The following is a 17407-nucleotide window of genomic DNA, read 5'->3' as shown; positions in this document are numbered from 1 at the left end:
GTCTGTTGTTTTTACAGAGATAATACAGCAGAGTTGATGATCTTATGTTTGGCTGATAGATTCAGAGCCGTACCTGCTGTTGATGCAAACAGCTTCTCACTCTGTGGTTTTGGAGTCTTTGTCTTCTCGGTTCTCTTCTCTGAACCACAACCAGTCACCTGACTGGATTTATCCAGGCAGTTTATCGGGTCGTTAGATTCCTGTGTGTTTTCAGTTTCTTTGTTTTGTTTTGTTGGATTTATTTCGAAGTCTTCTTTGCTCTTTTTAACCTCCTTCGTGTGATTTGTTTGAGCCGTCTTCAGGAGAGGTTTCTCCCTCCAGAACAGACTCGTCAGCGTTTCATCTGGTCTCTCTGCTCTTGAGGCTTTTGTCCTGGGGTTGTTCCTGGAGTCTTCCTTCTTTTCCACGTTCTTGTCCTCTCGACCTCTTGAAGGACCAAACCGGAAAACGTTGGAGAGTTCCTCTTTCAGGACAGTCAGAGGGCTGCTACTCTTCTCCGCTGATTGGCTCGGTTTGGGATCCGAGTCTTTGTCCCTGAACATTTTCTTCATTTCCTCTTTAAATTGGTTGAAGTCGTCTTTGATGAGAGTCAGAGGGTTGAACGCTGGTTTTGCTGTTTGAGTCGTTTTCGGGAAATCCTTTCCCTGCTCGTCTTTGCCTTTCGGCTCCTCTGACTCGATGTCGTCATCCTCCTGGGCTTCAGGCCGCTTCACCGCCGGCGGGTCTTTAGGAACACTCATTTTCCTCAATCTGCTTCAGTGCTTTACTGTTCTGATTTCCAACATGTTCTGATGTGCCTTGAAATCTGCAGTCAGCATGGAGCCCTATCTAACAGGAAATATGTGGAATCAGTGATTAATAGTGATTACAAGTTGAAAGATGCTATTTTACTGGAATATTAGCATTAAGTATTCCAGTAATTAAGTTAAAGCATCCTGATACACACTGCAAAAACAGAAAATCTTACCAAGTATTTTTGGTCTAGTTTCTAGTGCAAATATCTTCGTACACTTGAAATGAGACAAAACTGACTTACAAGCACATTTTCAGCAGGAAGTAGGAGCTTGTTTTAAGTCAATAATTTATTTATATTGATTTTTAAAAAAGAATACTTTTCCCATTGGCAGATTATTTAACAGACATTTTTCCATGTTATGAGTGAAATAATCTGCCAGTCGAACTAGAACTTTTTCATTAATATTAAGGAATTATTGACTTAAAACAAGCTCCTTCCTGCTGAAAATGTACTTTTAAGTTTTGATTATTTATAAAAACTCCAGCCAAAGTTTTGAGAGAACTCTATATTTCTCTTTGTGTTTGTAAAAATAGAGATTTAAAGTCCCGCGGATTATAGTCTGCAACAGATAATGCGCTAATCCTTCCACCTACTTGCTTTGACTTGATTCCCAATCAACATCATCTGGTGTTTTATTAACTTTATATTCTATTTAAAATTAGTTCAACCTATACATCTTTCCAGTCAAATGAACATTTAATTCCAAACAGGAAGACATGGTTGATTTTAAGCGTTCTGATTGGCTGTCAGAGGTTTTAGCTTTGTGCTGCACTGCCCCCTAAAGGCCTGGCATGTTTAAAACAGCGCTGCGTTAGCTTTGGATAGGCTAATCACCTTCTTACTTTCTCTGCTAAACATTAGCACAGATAGGCTAACAACTAGCTTTGAATGGTCACCCACGACTCGTACGTTTTTCTTTAAAGAAACATTTCTCAGGAAAAATGGTTGACATGCAATATCTATTTTCAGTTCATGTTGAAAATAGAAACTTTTCCCAACTTTAATTATACAATGTGACATAAAGGAATATTTGTCAATATTACTTCTTTTTATCTTTTATTTCCAATGTAATTGTTGAATAATTTTCCTTCTCCGCTTAATGATTTTTCTCATGTTTTTCATAAATATCTATTTATATTAGTATTTGTTTTTGACAAATCATACTAAAAACCAAATCCCAAGATAAAAAACAATTATAGCAAAATCTAGACTTATTTCATGTGACTGAGGTCAAACTGTTGTGTTCACAGCCAAACAGACTTTAAAAGGAAAGAAGAGTTAAAAGGAAATAAAACAATTGGATTACTGTAATCTAAGGATACATGGATCATATATATAATAATATGGAGCTGATGTTGCCCTCCATCTTTAATTAGCGCTTGTTTAAAAATGTCACACTTAAGTCTCTTCAAACTTGGACTAAATTGTTTATTGTCTATTTAGCAGATAAATATAAAATAATTTTTGCTTATAACTATGAAAAAAATGCTAAAAATGTTGTTGCTCCTGGAGTTCTTTCAAATTGAATTAGTTTGGACACCACTGCTGTAAATACTTCATCAGAAATAACCAAACAGATCAAGTATGTCTATTTTTTAAATCACCTTGTACTGTATAAAGTCTAAAATGTTGCTGATCATAGCACAGCGTGACGTAACTTTAATAACCCATTCTACCAGCATAACACCATGAAACTAAAAAAACCCATGACATAATGAAACTGGGAAGCTGGCAGCAGAAGGTGTGTTCAGGGTTTTCCATAAACCTCCGATCTTGTTCAGGCTTGTTCAGAGGTAAATTTAATCTACATTAGGAGATCATCACATACTCACCGCTGCCTCAGTCGCATTTTCCCCTCATCCTTCATTTAAAAACCCAAACAACAACAGATCCGACCTCAGAAAGGAACCAGCGTCTCCCTCAGAAACTCTCTGTCACTCAGCTCATCCCGCTGCCGTCCGACCTGTTTGACTCCATATTTCACTCACCGGAGGACATGATTGGCTACAGGAAGCAGCAGTTCTGGTTTCTGCTTTGAAAAGAAGGAAAATCCAACATATGTTTGGATCAGGGCCGGGCTTAACTTCTGAAGGGCCCCGGGCAGTTTCAGTAGGACGGCCCCTTCGGCCCCCAAATCATACGGAGAAATCTGATCAATTTCAGAAAGAAAACAATAACTCCAGTCAGTTATTTCTTACATGTGAAACATGTTTTTTTAGAAGCAGATATGCAGCATTTCCTGATTTTCAGCATGGTTTCAGTTCCACATTCTAGATGAAAATCATTAAGGTCTGAATCTGTTCTAATGTCTAAGACATTGGAACTAATTAGGACTGTTTTTTTAAACAGTTGTTAATTAGAAACTTTGTTTCCTGTTTTACAGTTAAAATGATGCAAACGGTGTTGCGTCCAATTTAATCTCTTTCTGCTCCCAAATTTCTTCATTAAATTTTTTTTGTAGATATTAAAAATCCTAGAGGTTCATGCCTTTTCAGCAGCAAGCAGCAACCCAATAAAAGTAATGATACGTTGCTAAAAAATAATATGCATATGGAGGATGGTTGCTGTCAAAATGGGCAATTAAAAAATCTGTTTATTTGATTTTCTGATGGTTTGAAAGGAGTGGCCCAAACAGAACTGCTTAGAAATATGTTCTTCTTGGTCAAAGTAGTTAAGCAACAGATCTGCTTTTTACATTACATTTTAAAATTGAAAGATCTCGTCATTTATTTACAAGTCTAGTAGTAAAGGGGCGATATTTTGAGTTTTCCAGGCGCATAGTGCCATTTTATAGCAAATAAAGTAACCTTAAATTATTATCAAATGCTCTAGCAAATATGACTTAAAGAAATGTAACTTCCTAATTAAACTCCTTGAAATCGGGCCTCTGTCTCTTTAAAATCTCCTGCTCTTTCTGAAGCTCCGCCTCCAGGAAGTCATCTCAAATGGCTCCTCTGTTAACCCTTTAACAACGTTTCTACCAGCAGCTCATTATAGGAGCAGCAGCTCCTATAATGAGCTCCGCAGTTCCACCAGGTGTTTGCTAATTTCTGCTGGCTAGTCTGAAGGAGCTGAGTGGAGGAGGAGCTGCGATTCGAAGGCGGAGCTAGGTTTCTCAAACATTCATGAATGAGTCAAAGCTTGTTTTTGATGAAGGAATAACATTAAACATGATGGAAAGATAAAAGAAGTAGATTTTACACGTTACTGCCCCTTTAAGACCGAGGCGGTGGACCAGCGATCGGCGTTCTGCCTGGTTTCGCTTTCAAAACGTAACGGTAAACTTCAGCATGGAGAAAATTTCAGTTTATCTCCATCTTCTGTCACAGACAGACGGACAGGCAGATGGAGCCGGTCGGGGCAGCAGCACCGCTTGCCGGCCTCCAATTTGTCGGCTCCTTGCTGCTTCCTGCTGCTGCAGCCCGTATTCTAATGGGGCCCGTTTGGATCGGAGCCACGGCGGATTCAACGTCAAACATCGAGGTTTCCTTTGTTAAACAGGAGGAGAACACACAAACAGCTCTGCTCTTTGTTCATCGGCAGCTCTTGCTTTACACATGGTTCACAGCCGGAGGCGTTGCCATGGTGACGGGATGCAGAGAAGACGGGAGGGTGAAGGCTTTGATATAAATCTCTTGAGGATGTCAGGCTGTGAATCCAAATGAAGTTGTGTTTTATTCCCGTCTGGAGCTGCTCTATGGACCTGAAGGAATGCGGTTTTTGGCACACGGGCCTAAATGTCTGGATGTGAATCAGATTCACACAAAGATCTCAAAAATCTGTAGCAGGATTAGTATGCAGGTGGTAAAACAAACATTTTACAACATGTTTTCTGTTCTCTTACAAACCCAGACACAAATACGTAGAAACTGGGTATTTCCAGGCCGCATTAATCTGCAGATTTGAGCTGTCAGATTCACAAAAAGACACATTCAAACTGGAATTAGTGTATTTACCTGTTTCGAGTTTGTTTGGTTTTCTGCACCATTACCTTTCTTTTTAATAAAGCCCTGCAGTCTGTGGAGCCACAGCAGCGACAGTTTCAGTAAAACCTCTAAACCTCTTACAAGTAGAGCTGTGAAAGCAGTGAAACTGGGTCAGAGATTTTCTCATGCTTTCTTCTTCCCTTTTCATGTGCAGCTGTCTGGAGCGGAGAAGCCCCCTGCTGGAGAACCGGAGAACAGCGGCTCTTCATCGGCTGCAGTCGCAGGAGCTGAAGCTGCAGACGGAGGCAGCAAGGTAACAATTCCTCACTCACATTCAGGGTTTCCAACATTAAAGAGTCAGAAATACTGAACATATACACACCAACAAGGTTATTATCAACTCATATTACCTCAACATTTAACCAGGCACACAAATATCTTTAGAATAAAGTGTCTTGTTGGCTTTGTTGATTAATAGAAAAGATCTTTAAAATCTACTTCTTTTTAGCTTTCCATCAAGTTATAATGTTATTCCATCATCAGAAACATACATGGAGTGTTGCTTTGATTCTCTCATGGATGTTTGATAAATCCTTTAATCTCCATGGCAACCACAAATCTAATTTTATTTTACTTAACCTTTATTTTACCAGAATAAAATGTATTTGAGATTAAACGCCTCTTTTTCAAGGTAGTCCTGGTCAAGAAGCAGCAACAAACTCAGCAGTTGTTTAGTTAATCAAATCAAACTCTGTTTGTCTAGAAAGTCCGGTTCGTTTGGGGAGGTGTGAATGCGTAATCGAACTCTGATGCAGACCAAATCAGCAAACTCTGTAAAGCACCTGATTACAGTCACCGGCCCGTTTCTCTGTGTCTCCAGCTTTAACTTTGTTCATGTTTCCTCCTCAGGTGGAGATGGTGTTCTGGCTGCTCTCCATGCTGGCGAACAGGGACAAGGACGAGATGTCCCGGACTCTCCTGGCCCTGTCCAGCTCTCAGGACAGCTGCATCGCCATGAGGAAGTCCGGCTGTGTCCCATTGCTGGTTCAGATCTTGCATGAAGTTCCCGGTGGAGTTCCTGATGGAGTTCCCGGCGAGACGGCAGGCGGCACCGCCTCAACCGGCTGCAACCGAGACACCAAATCCAGAGCGAGCGCCGCCCTGCACAACATCATCTTCTCACAGCAGGACGAAGGCCAGGCCCACCGGGAGATGAAGGTCCTGCACATGCTGGAGCAGATCCGGACCTACTGCGACAGCGGCTGGGACTGGCTCGAGAGTCATGCCGTGACGCCTTCACCTGGAGGCACCAAAACGTCTGGTGAGCCTAAAATACTCACAAGAACCACAAGTTAGTGGCATCAGATGCTCCAGGTAGACTAATAGGACTTGTTACAGAAAGTACTCTGATTAGAGCACACTCCCTTATTGATCCCACAAAGCTTTGATTTGGTTTAAGCTGACCTCCTTTAACTTTTTCTATGATGTGCAGATATTCCTGAACCTGTGGACCCTCAGATCTGTCAGGCCATGTGTGCCATCATGAAGATGTCCTTTGAAGAAGAGTACAGACGCGCCATGAATGAATTAGGTTTGTGCCTTACTTTCTAATTCTTAGCATCTGGGAGAGAATAGAGGACTTATTCTAGCACTAAGCTAGCTTGACAGTGTAAATTGTTGTGAGTTTTGAGTTCAGAGCAAGTTGTTCTTCACCAGGTTGTCTTCAGGTGGTGGCAGATCTCATCCACCTCGAGCAGGAAATGTATGGCATGCAGAACGACCCCATCAACATGGCTCTGCGCCGCTACGCTGGGATGGGCCTCACCAACCTCACCTTTGGTGACGTCGTCAATAAGGTTCGGTCAAACAGTGGAGGCAGGATCCCCTAAATCCTAGACTAAATGGACCTGAAGTGTTTCTAACCAACAGGACACAGGTCATCCATTTTGTCTGTAAGAAAACAGACCTGGAGAGAATTTGACTTTAGTTTAAATGTGGAAAAATGGAGTTCAGAGAAATATTTGCCTCTCAAGACTTTATTCCCTGTCTCTATCCACTGAGCCTGATTCCAATAAGTAAACTCATGGTGAAATATTTATATTTGGGAGTGCTAATTTGAGTAAAGTAAAGAATTTGGCCATGAGGAATGTGTACAAGCAGTACAGTAGTGTTTAGCATATCAGAAGTGTTAGCTTGTCTGTTACTCATGTCTGCACCCTCATCGTCCTCCTGCAGGCCACCCTGTGTTCGAGGAAGAGCTGCCTCCAGGCTCTGGTGGCCCAGCTGTCCTCAGACAGCGAGGAGCTTCATCAGGTGGTCTCCAGCGTCATGAGGAACCTGTCCTGGAGGGCCGACATCAGCACCAAGAGAGTTCTGAGAGACATCAGCTGTGTGTCTGCACTCATGACCTGTGCCCTGCAGGCAACCAAGGTACAGAAAACTAAACTGGTGAAATACAGGTATTGAAATGGAAACTTGGTCTGTAGAAAATGGAGCTAAGGGTTTAACATTTACTGAAGTTTCCTGCTCTTGTGTTGAGAAAAATATGCTTCTCTACAGGAGTCAACTCTGAAGAGTGTCCTCAGTGCTTTGTGGAACCTGTCAGCCCACAACATTGATAACAAAGTGGCGATCTGTTCCGTCGACGGATCTCTGGGTTTCCTGGTCAGCACGCTGACATACCGCTGTCAGACCAACTCGCTCGCCATCATCGAAAGTGGAGGGGGAATTCTCCGAAATGTGTCGAGTCTGATCGCCACACGAGAGGACTACAGGTGGGTGAAGTTCTGTGTTCCGATACAGTAAAAACATTTTATGCTATAGTTCCCTTCAGTATCCATAAAAATATAAGCTTAAGTAAGTCTATTTTTTTTTTCCTGTGTAGGCAAATCCTGCGGGACCACAACTGTCTCCAGACTCTTCTGGCGCACCTGCGCTCTCACAGCTTGACCATAGTGAGCAATGCCTGCGGGACTCTCTGGAACCTTTCAGCCAGGAGTCCCAAAGACCAGGAGCTGCTGTGGGATCTTGGGGCGGTTAGCATGCTGCGCAACCTCATCCACTCTAAGCACAAGATGATCGCCATGGGCAGCGCTGCAGCTTTGAGGAACCTCCTCACCAATCGACCTTTGAAATACAAAGACACTGCAGTGCTATCCCCTGGCTCTTGCGTGCCCTCCCTCTATATGAGGAAACAGAAAGCTTTTGAGGCTGAGCTGAATGCCAAACACCTCGCTGAGACCTTTGATACTCTTGAGAAACAGAGTTCCAAGCATTTGAGCTTCAACAAACCTCTTAGGCACATTGAAAGTCTGGCGAAGGATTATGCCTCTGATTCTGGTTGCTTTGATGATGATGAAGCCCCCAATAACTCCAACAGTTTGGACACTGGTAGCTTCTCTTTGCTGCCAGTGTATCTCACCAACTCCAACTTTGTTCAAAATCAGCCCCATAGGAGGGATAATGAACCTGAGAGAGATATAGACTTGCCTCAGATGGTTGAGAAGAAACATGCTCCTCCTGATGACGTGGTCTCTGCTGCAGCAGAGAAACTAGCAAAGAAGATTACCAACACAGTGGCAAAAATTGACAGACTCGTGGATGACATCACCATGCACACTTCCTCTGAGGACAGTTTTAGCCTCAGCTCTGAGGACCACCTGGCAGACTGGCCTTATGGACAGGATGAGCTTAACGAAGCCCGAGCAAATTCATGCTCCCCCTGCCGGCTGTCCGATGTGAGCAGCTTAGCCTACAGAGAACGCCTCAGCAGAGCCCATGCCCTTCTACGTCTCAAAACTGCCCACACAAGTGTGTCAACAGACAGCCTGAACAGTGGCAGCACCAGTGATGGATACTGCGGTAGCAAAGACCAGGTGCGGCCTGTTCCAAAGGCTCTAGCAATCCAACAACAACGACCCAACCAGCTTGACCTCAAAGTGGCTCATCAGGAACATCTCAATGTAGGACAGAGCGTCCTGAATCAGACTAACCAGCAGGATATTCCAGAGAGAGATTCTGTGGATAATAAAGTTATGGACAATGTGGAGCTCGGCAACACAGACATCGACAAGAACCAAGAACAACCAGTACAAACACCTGTCAGTGTGTCCACTAAAATATCCTCTGATGTAAGCATGACATCGATCAAACTTTCTCCTAGTTATCAACAGGTCCCACTCATCCAGAGTGTGGCAAAATTTGGAGTCGCAAAGACGGCCATCAATGTTCAGGCCGCCCAAGCGATGAGGAGGCAAGCATGGGTACCCACTGTACTGACTGGTGGAAGTATTACAAAATTTGCTCCAATGAATTCCACCAGAAGTCCAACAGTGGGGACGATGGAAACGGTCCAGAAATACTCCGTGGAAAACACTCCAATCTGCTTCTCACGATGCAGTTCACTGTCCTCACTCTCTTCTGGTGACGGCGGGCTAGACGGACAGAGTGAGAATGAGCTGGAGAGTGACTCATCTTTAGAGATAATTGAGGTGGATGATGGCGAAGAAGTGAAGAAAGAGCAAGAAGATGAAACTTTAGAGGATCTGAGCGACAGTCAGCTGCTGATGACAGACTCAAAAACCCTCCCCATCAAAGAGAAAGATCCCATTGAGATATCTCGTACTCCCAAAAAGGAAAAGGTGTTCCTTAGGGGCGCTTCACCTGCTATAAATGAAGACAGATCTCCATCAAGCTCCTCTGAGAACTATATCCATGATACACCCCTAGTCCTAAGCCGCTGTAGCTCTGTGAGTTCACTGGGCAGTTTTGAGTCTCCTTCTATTGCCAGTTCAATCCAAAGTGATCCATGCAGTGAGATGATTGATGGAACAATAAGCCCCAGTGATCTTCCAGACAGCCCAGGACAAACTATGCCTCCTAGTCGCAGTAAAACCCCCTGTTGTGTCGAGTCGAATGTACCAGAGACACAGACCACAGGGATGCCAGGACAGTGGGAAAACAGCCTGCGGAAGTTCATAGAGATCACAGATTCCAAGGAGAGGTTTAACCTTCCCGACCTGGAAACCATGATATATTTTACAGTTGAGAAACCCACAGAAAATTTCTCTTGTGCTTCCAGCTTAAGTGCTTTGCCTCTGCATGAGCACTACATCCAGAAAGATGTGGAGTTAAAATTAACCCCACTACTCCAGCAAAATGACGAGAATCTCCCATACCCCGACGAAGATGAGGAAGGATTTGACAATGGGGAACGATACAGCGAGGGAAACTCAGAAGAAGACATAGAAATTCTGAAGGAATGCATCAACTCAGCAATGCCATCAAAGTTTAGAAAAGTAAGATCAACCCTGGTGACTGCCATTCCCTCCAACGTACTCAACTCCCAGATCCGAAAACCAATGCAACTACAATTTAACATGCTTCCAAATGGAAAAACCCAAATCTGTCCTAGAAGGAGAAATATATACCCACAAAAAGACTTGAAGTTGGACGATTCTTCCTTCACTGATTCTGCAGAGGGAACACCTGTTAACTTCTCTAGTACAACATCTTTAAGTGATGAAACTCTTCAGTATCCACTAAAGAACAGGGGGGCTAAAGACTGCACAGCTAAAGGCTTGAGCAAACAGGAAGTGATGGACAATGATGCAAAGAGGATTGAAGACTTGCGGATATTTTCACACTTCCACAAACCACATGGGGCAGCCTACCCACCGGAGATCCAAATGAGCCGAACCACCAAACATGTCATTCCCACTCAGAAGTTGCTAATGCAGAGCAAAGAGGTAGCTGACCGAGTAGCTAGCCTAAAAAATCGCGAGCGATCTCCAAATCAACAGAGGAGGCAACAAGGTCAAGGATCCTACAGGAAGTTTGACCTGCCAGTTATAAAACAAAACAAAGAAAGTAACGTCAACTCCAGAACACAGAAAGAAAACAAAATGTTTCGACAAATGACACATTCTTCAGAGGATAGTATCGATTTCTATGGTGACAACAATGAAGAAGTAATCAAACGAACCAGCAGAAAACAGATGAAGGAGGCAGCTAGAAGCACTCTCTCCCGAAGCATGACAAACATAGGCAGGATAGATAACTCCCAAGGAAAGCCCAGAGGATTTCTGAGATTAAAACAAAATCTTTTACGGGATGAATCCCTGGCATGTTACTCACTCAGCTCCTCCGTCAGTTCACTCAGTGATGCTGAATTTGAGGAACATAAAGCAAAAGCACAGCAAATGTGGTACAAAAACAGACACAATAAAACCCTCAATATGGCACAGCAGACAAAGGCTGTTACTTTGCACTGTCAGTATGAAGAACAAAGCTCACCGAGCTCAGTGAGCATGGACTCAGAGGATGACCTCCTCCAGAAGTGCATAACATCTGCCATGCCCAAGCAGAGGCGAAAAATGGCTGCCAGGAAGAAAAAAACTGAAACTACTCATAAACAAAAGGACTCTGACAGATGGGACATGGATGAAGAAATGGATAGTGACGATACGGGATGGGATAACGATTCAGACCTCAACAGTGTTGAGTGGAGAGCAATACAGGAAGGAGCTAACTGTGTTGTCACTGGACTGCAAGCCTCAAAATCTCAAGAGCCATCATCTGAAGAGACAGAGTCAATTCTGTCTTTCATGTCTACATCTAGCTTTACACCTAAAGAAAAGAAATTTGCAAAAGATAAAAAGGCTAATAAGCCTTTAGACTTTGCACAACGCAAGCCAGTTCCCAACTTACCAGTTGTGTTTAGAGGCAGGACAGTGATCTATACACCACAGCAAGCGACGGCTCCATCACAGAGACCTCCTCCCAGAAAAATGCCAAGCAAGACAGATGCTCCAAAGAATCCAAACCTTGCCCAACACAGGTCAAAGAGTCTCCACAGACTCGGCCAGCCCCAGGACGTGGAACTGTCTCTTCCGAAAAGGAGCTCTACTCCACCTCCAAGGATACCAAAAAGCTCATCCTCTGGATCATCACAGAGCTCCACACCATCCAAGCAGTCACAAAAGAAAACAGTGTCCCCAACTCAGACAAGTAAACCAATCCAGAAAAAGACTACCTCGTCAAGTAGCAGCTCACCAGCCAGTAGCCCCCCTGAAAGAAAAGGACGTTCTCCCGTTCTTAATAAAAATGAGAAATCTCCCCCACCAAAAACTCAGAAGTCACCTGTCCGGATACCTTTTATGCAGAATTCAACCCGGCAGCCCCGACCTTTGTCACCACTGGTAACTAACCAAACTTCACCCAAACAAAGTCATCAGATTAACGGGAAAAGAGTGTCACCAGCCAATCGATTTGACATGGTTAGGATGACGTCTGTCCATTCAAGCAGTGGTGAATCCGATCGAAATGGATTCCTGAGGCAGCTGACTTTTATTAAGGAATCAAGGACACCATTTAGACGTGATGGCTCTCCTCACAATACACCAAGATCACAAAATGGATCCCCTCGAAGGGCAGCTCCTGGAGCTTCAGCTGTCTTCCTGTGCTCATCACGCTGCCAGGAGCTAAAGCTAGCAGTGCAAGCCCCAAAAAGGGTGCAGGTAAAAGATCCTGGAAAAGTTCAGCAAGTCCAAAAGCCCATCCCTGGCCTCCAGAAGCAGACCACAACTTTGTCAAGAGCAACATCGAGCGAAAGAGATCTATCTGCAAGACGTCCAGCTCGTAGAACAAGTTCAGAAAGTCCTTGCAGGGTAGCCCAGCGAAGTGCAACCGGCAGAATCGCTGGGGTCAGGCACCAACAAGAACAAGATACCTTTAAGCGCCATGCTTCATCACCAAGCATAAATATACTGAGTCGTGTTACCAGCCGTTCTTCACTACGTTCATCGTCCTCTGATTCAAGTGGAAGAGCAAAAAGCGAGGATGACACAAAGAAGAAAGGGCAGAGATCCACATCACGGCGTAATACTGGAGTTACTTGGAGGAGAATCAGGGATGAAGATGTACCTCAGATATTGAAAAGCACGCTGCCCGCCAATGCGTTACCACTGGTGCCTTCTCCTGATGGGGAAAAACCAAAATTACCCGCGCTACCAGGAAAACTGCCAACAATAGTACTTGCATCTCGCAAGACAACAGACGCAACAGTCCAGACAGAAGATTTATCCAATGACAAGACTAACTCAAGTACTTCTCCAACAGCTGAAACAGCTCCAGTGATCTCTGAGGAAGAGGCCAGACTGGCTCTCCTTAGAAAATTTACTGCTGCCTCTGGGAGTAGCCATCAGGATGCAGATTCAGATGGCTCACTGAAGAGCCTCAGTACTACCGGAACATCAGACAGCCATGTTGGTGGAGTTGTCACTTTCCGCCAGGGATCCCGGAGCAAGGCTGCCAGAGTCACTCCATTTAATTACACCCCCAGCCCCATGGCCTGCTGCCTGGAAGACCCGCAAAGCCAGACAGCAACAATGACTGAAAAGGCTGGGGGGAAAATTGAGCTGTAGAGTATTTGGTGGATACCAATCAATGAATGACTGCAGACTTAAACTCAGCACCCTATATGGACACAAGTGTGCTAGTCCTATACCTCGAATATTGACGCTTTCTCCTATCCCATTCATTCCCTTCAAAGTTTTCTCTCTGAACAACTGATCAGATCTTCCATTTGTCATTGCTAAAAAGTTGGATGTATGCATGGAGACAGAGTGGCCCGATTTGACCACCAAAAACTTCGTGATGCCCTTCAGAGAACATCTATCCAGGATATTGCATCTTTTTATACTTTTTTGTATTTGTAGATTAATCATTGCCTGGTAGAAATGTAGTCAAAGCATAAAAGACAATTAACTGTATCCCAGCACATCAATCACAAACTGTCTCTTGGAAACAATTGAATTGAACAACATTATGCAACATTTTCAAGAAACTGCTCGGTCTTGAAGCAACAAAGATGCTTCAAGACCATTAGACTTATGGAAGTCATTTGTGATGAGACATTTCTTCAAATAAATGTATCACTACTTCTATTTGTATGCAAGCTGTATACAGGTGGATATTACAATGCTATTCTTGTCTTATTAATTTGTGGAATCAACCTTGTATGCAGGCGACTTAACATTGCCATGGTTTTTAGAAACAATATAAACTTTATAAAAGGAGGCATAGTGCATTGTGACAGGTTCAAAGCTGATTGACGAACAATTACAACTTCTGTTTTTGAGGTATAACAAAATCTGTTAAAAAATAGCTTTTGCCCTAATATTTTAGAATAGGTGCTGGCCTTATAAATACAAAGAGTTGCTTTAGCAGTATTGGCGTACATTGACCTTATGTCTTTGTATTGCACAATAGCTGTATTTACCAGTCATTTCAAAGTCACATTGCTGCTGGGATCAACAATTAACCCTGAAACTCCAAAATCTGAATTCTGATTTCAGTAGCATGACGTAGAGTAGCCAATGCACATCTCATTATTTCTGCTTAGACTGGACTTGGAAGATGGCCATTTTTATTCAAATTAGTTTCCTACCACAAATGTTCTCAATGCTCCAACAGTAGTATCGGTTTCTGTCGCATTCTTCAGTCCTCTTTCTGAATTAGTATTGTACATAACACATCAGGTATACAGAAACCCTCTGGTGAGTGTTAACTGCTGACAGCATGCTCATATATTCACTGTGTACACACAGATGTAGACATTGTTGGTACTGAATAATGCCATGATGTAATTCAAAAGGAAGGATTTTTCAGTCCAATGCCATCTGTGTTTTTGTGACACAAAAATGTGTAACAATGCAAACTGTGAATTGGTGAACAACGCAGCCACATGCATCTGTTAATGCATTGGGATGTTTGATTTTGCTGATATTCAGGTACTGTTTGCTATTGAGTGAGTCAAGAATATGTTATCAGTGGTGGTTTGGCTTTAAGCACAGGAGAAGGTACAAAGTTAAGACTGAACAGTAAGCAGAAACCTCTTAGGTTGGACAATATCAGACATTTAATTTGCCTTTTTTAGTCACCAGCCTCTGAAGTCAAATGACTACCCCCTCTTGAAATACTGCTTTCGAGAAATTGAGATAACACAAATGAAATCATGTTTGTATATCAAATAACCACTGTGCGTATACTCTGCTGAGCTCTTTCCCTTGTGCCTGTTCTCCATCTCACTCTGCAGTGCATCAATGCAGAAGCTTAAGTATTCTACTTCAGGGTTCTCCAACCCAAGTCCTCAAGAGCTACTGTCCTGCAGGTTTTAGATGGAAGTCTGCTCAAACACACCTGGATCAAATGAATGGCTCACTACCAGACCTTTTCCAAACTTGATGGCATGTTTGAATTGAATTGAATTGAAGTAATTCAATTATTTGAATCCCTTGTGTTGCACCAGGGATTCATCCAAAATCTCCCAAAGGACTAGGGTTGGAGACCTCTGAGCTAGCATATTTAGGCTAATGACTCATTGGACTATATGTTCCCTAGGATGGACATTGCCATAAATAGGCTTTCAGTTAGCACAGCAATGCTAGTAACTAGCATATTTAGGCTAATGTCTCACTTACTACACACTCTGAAGGCTAAGCATTGCCATAAATAGGCTTATGGTTAGCATACCAACACTAATGACTTGCCAGTTTGGGCGCACATTCCACAGTATTACACATTCCACAGACTAAAAACATTTCCATCAATATTAGCATATTAATGCTACAGCTAGCAAAGGATTCACTGGCCGACACTCTCCCTAGCCTTGACGTTGCCATGACCAGATTGCTAAGGCTAATGAAACAGTGAAATACACTCTCCTACATTCTTTGTGTTGTGCATGGGTAAAATTCTGGGTGAAAGCGCAAAATAATGTGACTGACGTAATCGTTTCCAAATGTTTTCAGTTTGTGTTTATGCGGACATGATTAGCGTTGTTTCAAAAAAGTTTCCGTTGTCAGACCTATGCATTTTTGTCTTTCCAAAACGCTGTTACCATTCCACTGTATTAGAACTACAACTAATACTTTTCCTCTTTCATGTGTGCTTGAAGAGGTCGATGGAGTTAATCTACATTAAGGGGCTGTTATAACAAAACCACTATGTCAACAAAAAGCCGAAATGTAACAAAGTATTTGCGTTTTACTGTCCTGATGTTGTGTAAAGTGGACGTCAGACTCACATCAACTTGCATCACAATTAGCTGCCAATTTGTATTCTGAGGCTGAAACGTACAAAATCTTCCACAGTTTAGGACACTTAAGCTACAAGTACATCATATAACGGCTGCTGACTTTGCTATGGTCTAACTTTGTACCTGCTGCAGGTCTTTTGGTGGTCTTCACTGGAGTTCTTTTCTGCAACTCTGTACATGTTAATATCTGCTTAAATGTGTTGCTGTAAAAGTAGCGATAGGTGTGAAGATTATAAAGACAATGAATATTCTCTGTAGTTGTACTTTTCCTCTTTCATGTGTGCTTGAAGAGGTCGATGGAGTTAATCTACATTAAGGGGCTGTTATAACAAAACCACCATGTTGTACTTCTGTAGCATTAATTAAAAAGGCCGTGTAACCTCCTACTTTTATCCCCAACAGACCTTTAAAGACCTACAGGTTTTGTTATTCTTAAATCCTATCTTATCAGTGTCAAAAGTCAGCGTTTCTAGAAACAAAATTGTAGAAAAAAGAAGTAAGAATGTCTGCATTACAATTATTATTCTAACATCACAGGCAAAACAGCGCACACAAGTCTAGTTCTGTATAAGAATAATCTGTTGCCTGCCCTTCATTTGCAGGTTTATAAACTAAATATCTTCTGCAGATTGGAAAGGCATGAAACCCAAGATATTCAGTTGTTTTAGCGTATATTTTAAACAATTTCCCGATAGTAAGATTGGTTGCCTTAGCAATTTTAGGAACACAAATCTGGCTTCTGCTATTGCTTAATTTCAGGCCAACAGAAAAATCCTCAAAATCTGAAGTAATTTCCAAGCAACCAAAATTCACGTAGCTGTAGACTTCAGAGTTAAATTCACCAGCTGCAGCTAAGCAGCCAGCATTGAGAAGACAATAAAGGCTGGAGAATCAACTCTGTTTGGGTTCTTCTGACCGTCTCGTTCACACCTGGCCATAGACCAGTTTGTGGCTGAGCTGCATTAAATTTCTCGGTCTTCACCTGAACTGGGTCTCAGAAGCATCACAGTGCCATGTTAAACATGCAAAATAACAGAAGCGTGTTGTTATAAATGTCTTCATTCCAATAAAAAGTGATGTGATTCCTTAAACTGCTGCATTGTCTTTATTTTAAAAGTATCAATATGATACTACTGGCTTTCTTGTACCAAAAGATGCTGACCAGAGAAGACCAGGATCACCCTACAAATGCTACAGTTTTGAAGATGCTCTGACCCAGTCATCTAGTCATCACATTGTCTAATGTTAATATCCCACCTATTAACAGCTGCCAAGATAAAAAGATCATATTTTACTACACCTGTCAATGGTCATTATGTTATGCCTAATCAGTGCAAAGAAATGTCTTAAAGAAGCAAAGCTATTGGTGCGAAGTGATCTATTATTTGAAAAAAATCAGAAGAGAACTTCAAGAATATTTTAATGGCGGTTGGCCAAAAACAAAATGGGTCATTACCCGCCAAAAGCCAGTAAGGAGTGTGAATCAAGATAACGGGCTCAAAAACAAACAGATAAAATCTGTATTCTTTTAAGTAAACCGGTGTTCTTGAATAGAAAAATATGTAGTTGTTTTTTTTCTCTTGTGCT

General features: G+C 42.5%; 2 protein-coding genes across 5 annotated transcripts; one reads left to right on the top strand and one right to left on the bottom strand.

Moving 5' to 3' along the window:
* Positions 1-6: 6 nt before the first annotated feature.
* Positions 7-3739, bottom strand: LOC106942251 (uncharacterized). 4 transcript variants are annotated; one of them, XM_015025487.1, is made up of 2 exons: positions 2629-3739; positions 7-828 (listed from the first exon to the last, which is right to left on the bottom strand). In XM_015025487.1, exon 2 carries the CDS (start codon positions 738-740, stop codon positions 12-14), a length of 729 nt encoding a protein of 242 aa, XP_014880973.1. In that variant the 5' UTR covers positions 741-828; positions 2629-3739; the 3' UTR covers positions 7-11. The 4 variants fall into 4 exon arrangements, with proteins under 4 accessions (XP_014880973.1, XP_014880977.1, XP_014880975.1 ...); XM_015025491.1 differs by having other exon boundaries at positions 7-824; XM_015025489.1 differs by lacking the exon at positions 2629-3739 and adding an exon at positions 1386-1628 and having other exon boundaries at positions 7-824.
* Positions 3740-4702: 963 nt separating this feature from the next.
* apc2 (APC regulator of WNT signaling pathway 2) lies at positions 4703-16911 on the top strand (the record flags this gene model as incomplete). Its single annotated transcript, XM_015025486.1, has 7 exons — positions 4703-5035; positions 5632-6043; positions 6215-6313; positions 6439-6578; positions 6958-7152; positions 7282-7496; positions 7607-16911. Coding segments are annotated over 7 exons (6933 nt in total), but the record flags the coding sequence as incomplete, so codon positions are not given.
* Positions 16912-17407: the final 496 nt, after the last annotated feature.

This window comes from Poecilia latipinna, unplaced genomic scaffold, assembly GCF_001443285.1.
Source record: "Poecilia latipinna isolate Pla-1442-1.1 unplaced genomic scaffold, P_latipinna-1.0 Scaffold4145, whole genome shotgun sequence".
Lineage (NCBI taxonomy): Eukaryota > Metazoa > Chordata > Actinopteri > Cyprinodontiformes > Poeciliidae > Poecilia > Poecilia latipinna.
This window is presented reverse-complemented; position numbering and strand designations above follow the sequence as displayed.